The sequence below is a fragment of the Diabrotica virgifera genome, chromosome 6 (assembly GCF_917563875.1).
Source record: "Diabrotica virgifera virgifera chromosome 6, PGI_DIABVI_V3a".
NCBI lineage: Eukaryota > Metazoa > Arthropoda > Insecta > Coleoptera > Chrysomelidae > Diabrotica > Diabrotica virgifera.
Genome location: NC_065448.1, coordinates 50,306,169 through 50,319,165, shown reverse-complemented (window position 1 = coordinate 50,319,165; position 12,997 = coordinate 50,306,169). Strand labels below are relative to the sequence as shown.

Genomic DNA, 12,997 nt, shown 5'->3' with positions numbered 1-12,997 from the left:
TCACACTTCTTATGTTGCACAGTAAAATATTCGTTGTCGAGATAATTTAAGAGTCATATATTCGTTTAACGACCCATATCTGAGAATATATTTCTGCATATTCAGATTGAAGCAAAAATTCAAAAATTAATACAAATTTATTTTAGACGACTCTGAAATAAATATGAGTAACTCAGCAGAATCTCAAAACTGTTCGCAAATGGTTCACAGTGCAAGCCAGTTACAAACTTCAACTGCTGGTGATGCACATATTATTGCTCCAGTGCCAGTACTAGATACCCCAGGTCCCAGTACTAATAAAACAAAAATGCAAAAAGAAAAAAAATTAGGTAATTTCATTTGACCTGAGGATTATTTATATTTATAATAGATTTTATTTCAATTTTAATTAATTTAGATCCGGTTTCACCAATAACAAATAAATCATTGAATAGTTATTCGTCGAATTAAATTGATTAGACATTTATATTTTTATTTCGTTTCAATATAATTTTGATAATTTAAAGTTAAACTGAACAATTTACTTTCTCATAGATATTTACAGCGAGATTAATATACCAATTTATTGAAAGAGTCAAAAGACGTGGATCACACGTACCAAAAAAAGTTGATTAATAGCACGCTGAAAATTCGTTAATAGCTTAACAGTGTCTAATCGGACAAACTTTGATGTACGGTAACACTGGACAGGTGAAGTTTTAATTGTGGAACAGTTTAAAAATTTGGAAGGTCAGATTATGAAAACGTCCCATGTATTTTGTCAGACAGAACATCCAATTGATTTGTTACCCTTTCATTAAACTCTCATGCAGAGAGTTGCTTCATAAATTCCAGTCAGTATGAAGATGGCCATGAATGTGTTCTGGATATTTTAACTGATTGAAGTTTATTATGTGTATCAGGTTTCCTAGAACTGGAAATTTATTTTCCCAGTATTTCTTGCTTGCTAGTAAGTGATATTCAAACATTTATTAACATTTGAAGAGTCCTTTCTGTATATAAGTGAGCTGATGTATGGTCTATGTTGGTTAATGATAATGCACGAAAATATCAATGTTATCTATGATTAAAAACCATTTGAACATCATCAAAAAGAAAAATTTTATTATTTCAATACTAAAATTTTAGAATAATATTTATCACTAATATAATGTTATGGTCTTACCAAGGCCATATGACATGTATTTTTTTAATGTTTTGATAGCAGATACTGTAACTCTAGAATCTGTATTTGGGATTCTTTAACTAAAATTACTTATTTTCTAATCCAATATTTATACTTTTTTAAAATGTATATAATGAGTACATTGATACCTATATTAGCATAATTTTGACTATTAGATTACAACACAAATATCAGTTGATGATGATGATACTAAAAGTACTTATTTTGTAATGCAATATTTATACTTTTTTAAAATGTAGAGTATAATATTATATTTACATAATTGTGGTCATTAGATTACAACAGAAATCCCAATCAACTTTGATTTTTGAAGGATATAATTTATTGCCAATTTTATTCTGTTTCCAATTTCATCTTCTTGTGTACCTTTGTTGTTTAACATTATTCCCAAATACTTAAAGAGGTCTACTTGCTTGATTTTTTCCCTTCGATTTCAACATTTACAGTTGCTTCTGTGTTGGCTATTTGAATGTCAGTTTATTGGTTGAATAACTTTATTTATAGAATAAACTACTATTTGTCGTTGGTGAAACTTACTGTTAATTAATTAATTTTAATTAATATGTAATTAGAATACAATTTATAATTTTAGCAAGCAAACGAAAACTTTGTGATATGTATGAAGACATTTCGTCTCTTACAACAACAAAAAAAATAAAATGAAGCTAAAGGAGGACTATATAAAGGACAAAACTTTATTTGAGCTAGATGAAGCAATAAAGAAAGAAGCTTTAGAAGTAGTGAAATTAGAAAAAAAGATTAAACAAGTTGAACTGGCAACCAAATTGGAAGACTACAGACTCCGTTTTGGAAAAGAATTTGATGTTTAATTTTATATTTTTCCTATAGTCGATTTGCTAATCTGAGACACAACTGTTTACACTACAATCACAATAAAGGTGCACTAGAAATAAACAAGCACAAGGAACACTCCCAAATCATGATTTGGGAGTGCTCCTCGAACATTCAACGTGTCTTGGTTTGTTTATTTCTGTATAGTGCATTTTTATTGTGTTTGTAGTGTAGACAGTTGTGTCTCAGATTAGCGAATCAACTATATTATTTTTGTTTAATAAATAAATTTAACCATTTAATACCTCATTTTATTTCTTATTTAGTGGGGTTTAAGCACAATGTCATGCATGTTTTCATTATAAAATTCACATAATTCTTTAAGAAATTTATTTTACAAACTTTTTATTCAAATCAGTGTTAACAAATAATAAGATTGTTTTTAATTAAAAATATGTTGTATTAAATGTCTTCTAACAACATTTTCTGCATTGCCTCCTACAGGAATTTCATTTTCAATGATTTCTTCAAGAGCTTCTTCCTCCCATTCATCTCCTTCTGCAATAGCAATATTATGTAACACAGATGTTGCAACAATGACTCTGCCTACATTATTAAGATCGATTTGCATTCCTGTAGCTAAAACTGGAAATCTTCTTTTTAGAACACCATTCAACCTTTCTATAACATTTCTGGTTTTTATGTGGGCATTTTGGTAGCGTTCTTCAGCTTCAGAATTAGTTCGACTAAGTGGAGTCAATCAAAAATTTGTGCAGGTGTAACCACTATCACCAAGTAAATAGCAATTTGGATATTCACCAGCTTCAAATTGGACTCTCAATAAACTTGAGTTATATATGGTACTATCATGTACACTACCTGGCCATCTAGCAACTACGTCCATGATACGTAACTTGGAATCACAAACAATTTGTACATTCATGGAGAACCACCCCTTTCTGTTACGATAGAGTTCCGAGTTTTCTCCACCAGGAGAATTAATTCGTATGTGTGTACAATCTATAGCTCCTATTACTCCTGGAAAGTTTGCCACTGCATAAAATCCTTGCTTTGCCATAGTTACATCTCTGGGATTTTTGGCATAGTTATATACTCTTCACGAAGAAGTGCTATATGATGACCAACTCGATGCACAATTCTACAGACTGTACTTTTATGTATCTCTACAAGATCACCAATAACTTGTTGAAAGCAACTAGCTGCATAATACCGTAAGGTTATTAAAATTTGTGTTAATGGAGACACGGGATTATTCCTTTCTGTCCTATAACCTAAATGTTCATGAAACCGTTCTAAGAGGATCAACACTGTTTTCTTGCTTAGTCGATATCTAAAAATAATTAAAAATGCATTTCTAGTCATTCAAATAAATAATGGTATATACCTTCCTTTAAATTCATCTTCATTATACTTGTTATACAAATCATTGCGATCTCTTACAGATCTTATATTTGGTAGCATATGCATTATATCTTCCAAATCGTCAGAAGATGAACTCGACGACGACGATGATGATAAATCCATTTTTATAAATTATAATCTATGATGATACTATGATAAATACTTTATTAGATAATTATAAAATAAGAACACTTTAACAACATAACCACAATAAACGTCAAATGTCAGGTAAAAAACAGTCGATTTTTTAAATAACCGCAGAAAATCGGATGGTTAATTTTGACACATCAAAAACTGTCGGTTTTAATCGAGTAATGGTCGGTGCAAGGCATTTTGAAATAAACGGGCAATCCAAATCAAAACATCAATCGTTTATTTGTTGGTGCAACTGGCTATAGATATGTCAATGACACAACAATAATTAAGAATACCTATAAAAAATGGGATCTGTAAATTACCTACGATACAACACAATACCTGGTCATTGAGACAAATTATAATAATTTAGTTAAGCTGACTGACAAAGAAACTGAATAAATAAAGATAATATTACTGCTATCTTAAAAATGTTTGTGACTCACAGCAGCAGAAAACAACTTAAGACTGATACTGCCCTACTAACAAAATATCAAATTTTATGATGCTGATACATATCGGATGTAACTATGTACATATTCTAAACCGTAATACCGCAGTATATATACGATTGTAAATTAGATAAACTACATAATTTCAAACGATACTTCATAACGCCTACGCCTATGGCTCAATATAAATTTATGGGCAGATCTTTGTTGAAGGCGCTAATATACTAAAATTTGTCTTCATATACTGTTCTGTACACACATCAAAATATATTATCTTATCTATCATTATTTTATTAACTTTGTTTAATATATAATTTTTTATATTATTTTTCTGCAGTGTGAAAAATACTTGTATAACAAAACTTATTAATTGATGGATTCGACCGTTACTTGATGGAAGTTTATTTTATCTCACAATAAAACACTGAAAACTTTTGTTTTCTATACTTCCACAAAATTTATTATTTACAACTAAGTGACTACAGCTGAAATCTATTTTCACCAGATTTCACAACGAATACAAATTTATACAGGGTGGGCCAAAGAAAAGAGTTCACCTTCATATTTGGCAGTTATTAGATTTTAAGGGAATGCCGACACAGGTCGATTTTTATTTTTAAATTACAATTTTTTTATGTATATATTTCATACTTCTCCATGACGTCATCGTCAGGGACGTCATCCATCTGGGCGTGATGACGTAATCGATTATTGTTTTAATGGTAATAGGGGTCGTATGTTATCTCATTTGAAAGAGTGTTCAATTCTCTGTTCAATAGTATAAACAATAATATAATTATTATTTATACAGGGTGGCCAAAAAATAATTTTTGAATTAAATTAATTGACACAAAAAGTAGAATGTATGTAATTTATTTAACTCAAAATACATTTTATTGCTGTCAGAAAATAGAAAAAATGTTTATTTCACAAATAAACATTGCTTTTCGCTTAAATTAAATGTTCAAACTGTCAAGAGGTACGTGGGAGGCTGTTTGTGATTTAATTTAAGCGAAAAGAAATGTTTATTTGTGAAATAAACATTTTTTCTATTTTCTGACAGGAGTACAATTTATTTTTAGTTGCCACAAGACTCCTATTCCCATTTAAAAAAATTATCGATTACGCCATCACGCTCTGATGGATGACGTCACGTAGTATGAAATATATCCCAAAAAGTTGCAATATAATAAAAATAAAAATGGACCTATTTCGGAATTTCCTTAAAATCTAATAGGTAACTATTGCCAAATATCGAGGTGGACTCTTTTCTTTGGCCCACCCTGTATAAATTTGTATTCATTGTGAAATCTGGTGAAAATAGATTAATTTTTATTTCATTAGACAGTTTATTTGAATTTTAATTACCCTGCCCGCAAACGCTCAAATTTTGACCATTTTGATTTTTGACCATTTTTTCAGGACTGTAACTCCTATATGACGTAAGTCTGCAAATTTTTACTCCTTATTCTACTTGCTAGGGGCTAACATTCAGCCAAATTTCAAATTTTTTCATCCGTGCCCATCAGAGATATAAGGGGTCAAACTTTGAGATTTTTCAAAAAATTACGTTTTTGAGATTTTTTTTGAAAACATTTACTCAAGTCTCAAACTTTTTTTATTTAAAGTATGTACGTATGTCTTTTCCAGAAAAAAAATACAAACCAATATCGGCTTGCCCTATGCTGTTAAAAAAATGCTGAAAATGGAATTTTATCAGTTTACCTATTCAAACTTTGAGGTTCATTTAAGGCCTTAAGGGTAGTTTGAAATTAGATAATGCTACAGGCTGTTTTTTAGAGCATACTTTTCTAAAAAGTTTGGTTTTTGATTTATTGTTCTGGGACAAACCTCAGAAAAAATATTGGCTAAAGAGCGAAGCCATGTTTTCCGTGAAAATGATCGACACGCTTTAACAAAAATGGCCGTCACCGGCAAACTAAATTTTTTAAAAATAAAATAAATGCAATTTTGTACTCTATAGACTGCAGTTTAAAAGGTAGAAAAATAAAAAATATTAAAAATAGTCAAGCAACCACCTTTGGACCACTTGGCTTGGATTGACCCTGCAACGAAATTCGGGCTGCGCCAACCCAACCGACGGAATGATGCGCAAAAAATGGTAACAATTATTTCGCGTTCCTGCAGAGTAAACCGATTCATGGCTTGTCTATTTGTATTATGCGTGCAAATGTCAAAACTGAATTAACAGTATGAGCCATTTGCAAAAATTCTGTAGCGTCTTCGAAATTGGGTGAATACTTTTGCCGCACCTGTTAGAACCTGACGTTGTATAAAATACTCTAAATAATAATAATACATTCAAAATTAACTAATTTAACTCATCTGTACATACCTTTAGACAGTGTTTCTGCAACTCTGCAAAGTTCACTCCAGGTAAGTGTATGAGCCTTAAGAAAATCACACAGGGATCCTCTTTCATGGTATGCAGTAATCAACCAAAATTCGGTTTGCAAGTTATCACCGTGTTTCTCGACTCCTATAAATTGTAGAATGTTCGGATGATCCATGTGAGGTAATTTAAATATATCTTGTTCGGTCAACCATGATTGCTTGTCCTAAAACATACCAATTTGTACAATCTGGTAATTGCTTTAGAAAGGTTATACAGTCGACTCTCGTTAATTCGAAACTCTAGGGACTCTTAAAATATTACGAATTATTGAGTGTTTGAAATATCAAATGGTTCGAAATTTGTGAGAGAAAATAAATAACACTTCGAATTATTAAGTGTTGATTATTTATTATCTGCTACATATTTTATAACGATGACAAAAATTTAGAGGTACGTTCGTGTACATACATACATGTATGTATTCCTAATGTGATTTAATCAATCTTTGGAAAGAACTGTATTATACGGGTTTGCTTCAAACACATTGCTGCTGCTCAGACTGCTCAATATTTTTTTTTAAGATAAAAAGTGCCTAAAATGCTTTTTTATCACTTTCGTTTTGTAGACAGAAGGTTTCTAAGGTATCGAATGAGGATCTTGCTTCCTTAAGAGGAAACAGTAGCGATCAACAGGTAGCGAAAACGCGTTCCAAGATTGCGGCTGTAATTTTGAATATTTTTTCGAGATATTTGGCACACGCATTCGTAATATAATAAAGAATGGCGGTACAGAGCCCAATTTGAAAAATATATTAATATGTGGAAATTACTCTGTAATTAAATACAATATTAAAAAAACGAGCCTGTACCGCCATTAAGAAGAACAAAAAAATACACTTTCTTCAAATAAACTTTTTTATTCGATGCCTAGATTTTGTGTCATTTTAGAACTACTAAAATTTTTTATTTCATTAGTAGTTCCAAAATGACACAAAATCTAGGCATCGGATAAAAAAGTTTATTTGAAGAAAGTGTATTTTTTTGTTCTTCTTAATGGCGGTACAAGCTCGTTTTTTTAATATTGTATTTAATTACAGAGTAATTTCCACATATTAATATATTTTTCAAATTGGGCTCTGTACCGCCATTCTTTATTATATTACGAATACGTGTGCCAAATATCTCGAAAAAATATTCAAAATTATAGCCGCAATCTTGGAACGCGTTTTGGCTACCTGTTGATCGCTACTGTATCACCTTAACTGACATCTCTGCCAAAGCTTCTGATGTATCGTACTCATCTTCATCGTGACTTTTTTCATTCGTATATGTCGCAGATAAAATTTCGCCGTCGGTTAGTGAACCTGAGACAGCAACATCTTCATCCACTTGAACAAAGTCAGAAAATCACACCGCTGATGTCAACTTATGGTTCTATTGCTGGTTCGTCATCATCCATAAGTAGTGGAAGATCTTCCTGATCTTCTTTTAAGAAACCGGATTTTTTTAAGCAGTTGAGAATAGTTATGAGTGTTACACCTCTCCATGCTTTGTCAATCAGTAAAATAGCTGTCAGAACCGTGATATTTGCAGTTAGCTGCTTGTCACAATTTTTGTAACTTGAATTGTCGAGTGTTGGACGCCGATGAGTTCGAATTAACGCGTCGGTTTGTTATGTAGTAATGATATTTTTCGTTCGAATTACCAAGTGTATAAAAATGTATTGATTTAGTTCGAAATATAAAGAGATTTTGTAGGGAACTCGTGATAACTTTGAATTATAGAGAGATTCGAATTATCGCAGGTTTGAATTAACGCGAGTCGACTGTAGCAGGATATGGTGAAATATGCACTCGATTGGATTCTTATTTGGGATTGGGCACTCAAAAGTACATATTTAAAAAACTCCTTATCCGAATTTTTAGCTCCATAGATGGCCCCAAGGATCCCCTATCGCAAAACATGTGTTTTTTCGACAAAAAGAATTTCCTGCTCGATCCCTTCCTCTAAAGCCGGATTTATGTTAGGACGGGGACGTGGACGACACGGCTGTCTTACGGAGCACGTTGAAGATCGTCTCATATGAAAAGCATTGGCTAGTTTATGCTACAACGGGACGGAGCGACAACGGGGCGTGGAGGTGCGCTTTCTTTTGTTCTACGGCACGTATCGTGAAAGCCCCGTTGTAACATAAATCAGCCTTAACCCGGGAGCAGTTGCGCCGTTAGAAAAAATCTAACCTTTTATCCATTTTCCGTGATAACATAATGAAAAATTTTGCAACATAATTTTCTGCTTGTAAGTGCCTCGAGGAAGATTGTAGTAATGCTTAGGTATTTTTTTAATAAAAAAAAATATTTAAATTTTTTTTGTGGAATTTATAGCTTTGGTGAGAAACAATTAGCTTTAAAATTGTTAGAAATAGATATTTTTAACATAACAAGTAAATAAAAATATAAAATAGAAATTGGTTTTAAATTCGTATTGTTGTTACGAATCGCGAATCACGCATAATGTGTAGCCAGCTTATTTAATCTATCGCGCGACTGCTTACGTGACAGAAGAGAGCGCAACTGTTCCGGGTTAAAAAAAATCTGACAAAAATTAAGAAGATACATTTTCATGCTCACAAAATACCCTTGTTATTTTTTATCAAAATTGAGCTCATGAAAAATATTTGAGCAAACTTACAAAAGTACGTGAGAAGAAAATCTCACTGTAAGTGAGGTTATCAGTCAAGAAGAAATACAGAATTAAAAAAACTATTTGAATCTTTTAATAGAATACGTTTCGTGCAGTATGGCTGCACTTCATCAGTTCTACTGATTGTAAAGATACATAAAGATTTCTCATGCTGAGATTTCTTATGCTATAAATATTATAAAAACGCAAAAAATGTCACAAAGATATTTAGGGGTAAAAATCCTAAGTTAAAAAGCTCATACAATTTATCTGAAACATGAGGCCAGGAGACGAAATATTTTGTTAAAGTAAAAAGAATTATTTTCAATAAGATTCTTGTTCTAAACAAAAAACACAAAAACCTAGGCAAAAAACATCTGTTAGTTGTCTAAAAATTACAGGATTTTTTGAAAAATAGATGTGAAAATTTAAACCAAATTAATGAAAATTACTAAAAACCTAGTTTTATCAAAAAACCTTCTTGGGACACACTAAAGATAAACAAAATTAAGGATATAATCAGAACGCCACGAAAATGGTAGCAAAGTATGATGTTATTACAAAAAAGCCTTCAAATGAAAACCCTTTTTTTTTCGTCTTTAAAGAGGGTGGGTCTGGAATCTTCAAAAGACACCTCAGTCCAGAACGCCGCCTGACTGACCTTAGTGCAGGATTCATTCTTCGTAGTACCAGCGATAGTTCCCAAGGTGCTTTAAAAACGCTCTCTCGTCGCCGAGGCTACGCCGAATGCCTACCTGCTAAAACAGCCCCTCCTCTGTCATCCAGCGCTCCGAAAACGGAATGGCCGCTGCAAGGTCGACATCGCTTCCGAAGCACTTTACCTTCATTTATCCACAGACTGTAAGCAAGGAGGCCCTTCATTTTCCCCGTTCCCCCCTTTTTTGGTCCCAAGATTGGGCTTTTTTTTTTAGTTAGAGCTTTTTTCCCACAGTCTGTCTCATACAATATATCTCACTTATTCGCCTCTCGTCAAAACTTACTCCCTCTGCCTTCTACTCACCATATATTTCCCTCTCACCCCTATCGTTGGTACAGCTGTTTTTCCTCCTCTTCTTTCTTCTTGATCACTACACGGATATAGTTGTGTATGCTAGTCCAACCAGTTTTATTTTCAATCATTCTCTCAATCATTTCTCGCACTGTCACAAAATTCACACCTGTCTCTTTCCATTCTATTTCTTTCTACTATCCATCTGTTGCACTCTAGCATCGTATGTGTAACAGTGTCCGGGTGTCTGCAGTATAGACATTCATCAGTGTCAGCCTTTCCAAACCTAGACTCTAAAACACCCGTGTCCTGTGAGCACCTGCGTCAGGAAATAGTCCAGTCGCCTGTGACCACAGTCCATCCAAACTTTTAAGTTAGGAAGCAACATCTTTGTCCACTGTGCCACACGCTCCATGTTGTTCCATTCTTGCTGCCATCTTTCAATTGACCTTTCTCTTTCCTGTCTTCTCTCGGCCATAGTCTTCTCTCTCAAATGAAAACCCGGTTGATAGGTTGACGATACCGCTTGAATTATATCTGATTTTAATTTAACTACGAAAAATGCAATTGATGTTTAGTATAGTATAGTTGATCCAAAAGATGGCATAACCCAGACATCCAAAGTGAAAGTTATCCTTCAACACCAAATTGTTCTATATGGTCCACACAATGTCCAGAAAAAAGTCACACCATTTTGAGCGTCGGGTTTGGGGGGGATAGGGGGGAGAAATCGGTAAATTCGTAGTTTTTTAAGTTTTTCGCCAATATTTCTAAAACTATGCGGTTTAGCATGAACAACCCTCTATACAAAATTGTTCTACATTAAATTTAAAATATAAAAAAGGCCCTATGCATAATCTTTCTAAAATGAATGGTTCCAAAGTTACGGAGGTGGTATAGTATAACTGGGTCCAAAAAAAGGCCTAACCCAAACATCCAAAGTAAAAGTTTTTCTCCAACACTAAAATGTTCTATGTGGTCCACATATTGTTCAGTAAAAAGTTACACCATTTTGAGCGTCTGGTTTGGGAGGGAGATGGGAGAGAAGCCGGTAAATTAGTAGTATTTTTAAGTTTTTCGTCAATATTTTTAAAACTATGCTTTAACGTAAACAATGTTATATACAAAAATGTTCTACATGAAATTTAAAACAAAAAATGTTCTATACATAATTGTTATAAAATCAACGGTTCCAGAGTTACGGAGGGTGAAAAGTCGAGGTTTTCGATACTTTTTATATTTTTTGGGCAATATTTATGATATAACTATACCAAAAACCCAGACATCCAAAGTGAAAGTTATCCTCCCAACACCAAATTGTTCTATATGGTCCACATAATGTTCAGAAAAAAGTCACACCATTTTGAGCGTCGGGTTTGGGGGGGAGAGGGGGGAGAAATCGGTAAATATAAAAAGTATCGAAAACCTTAACTTTTCACCCTCCGTAACTCTGGAACCGTTGATTTTATAACAATTATGTACAAAACCTTTTTTGTTTTAAATTTTATGTAGAACATTTTTCTATAGAACATTCCTTACGCTAAAGCATAGTTTTAGAAATATTAACGAAAAACGTAAAAAAACTACTAATTTACCGACTTCTCCCCCCCATCTCCCCCCCCCCCCCCAAACCGGACGCTCAAAATGATGTAACTTTTTACTTAACAATATGTGGACCATATAGAACAATTTGGTGTTAAAGGAAAACTTTTACTTTGGATGTCTGGGTTAGGCCTTTTTTTGGACCAATTATACTATATTACCTCCGTAACTTTGCAACCATTCATTTTAGAAGGGTTATGCATAGGGCCTTTTTTATTTCAAATTTAATGTAGAACAATTTTGTTTAGAGAGTTGATCATGGTAAACCGCTTAGTTTTAGAAATATTGACGAAAAACCTAAAAAACTACGAATTTGAAGATTTCTCCCCCCTCTTCCCCCCCCCCCAAACCCGACGCTCAAAATGGTGTGACTTTTTTCTGAACATTATGTGGACCATATAGAACAATTTGGTGTTGGAGGATAACTTTCACTTTGGATGTCTGGGTTTGGGTCTAACTATACCATACTATTTAGGGTTGCTGATAATAGTTAGTAGTTAAAATCCAGGAACCTAGAAATAGGTGTGGATTAAGTCGACTTTACATTACATGATTTATCATGTGATTTGTCATATGATTTGGTCATGGAGTGAAATTTACATGTTTACACTGTGTGATTTGTCATATGATTTTGCATTGTTTATACGGCTCGTTTTGTCATAAGCATTGTCATGCGGCTCGTCATGGAAAAAATCATATGACAAATCACATGATAAATCATGTAGTGTAAAGTCGACTTTAGTTATAAATTAATCATACAGAAGACTGATTTACTTCCCTCATGATTAATGGATACAAATCTCCAGACCTTGAGTTGTTAAGCCATGTTGAAAGAAAGGAGCTGGGTTGACATAAAATTATATTAACTTTCATACTAACTAAACCAAGTATTGGTGATTAGTAAGTTGGGAACTTTTTGAATGAAGGTAAAAACGAATGAATTTAGGCCATGCCTTGAATTGCCATGGATTAATATGCCGGTCATGGATTAATATATGAAAAATAAATTTGAAATTTGATAACTAAATGAATTCAAGGATTGTTTAAAAGTATGAAGTGATATGAAGTGGCACATTTTCTGGAAGGATCTCTTATAGAAATTAGATTCTGAGACTAAGGTTTTAATGTTATCAAAATCCATTTTCATAATAAGTGCGATGGAATGTGAGCTGAGGGCACAAGAATGCTTATTACATATAATATCACGTTTGTGGGAAATCACACGCCCTTTTATGGTACTTTTTGTTTGACCAACATATTTCAAATAACAGTCTTTTCGTGGAATGGTATAAACTACATTAGATTTCTCCCAAATATCTATCGGTGTTTTGGTACGAGAAAAAAGATTTCCGACTGTTTTAC

General features: G+C 32.9%; 1 protein-coding gene across 1 annotated transcript in view; it reads right to left on the bottom strand.

Annotated features, from left to right (window-relative positions):
- The window catches only part of LOC126886957 (activin receptor type-2A), a 182,129-nt gene that overhangs the window by 90,450 nt on the left and 78,682 nt on the right, over window positions 1-12,997 (bottom strand). The window contains exon 6 of the mRNA XM_050654145.1: window positions 6,344-6,566. Coding sequence (XP_050510102.1) covers window positions 6,344-6,566 — 223 coding nt within the window. The remainder of the gene's footprint in view (window positions 1-6,343; window positions 6,567-12,997) is intronic.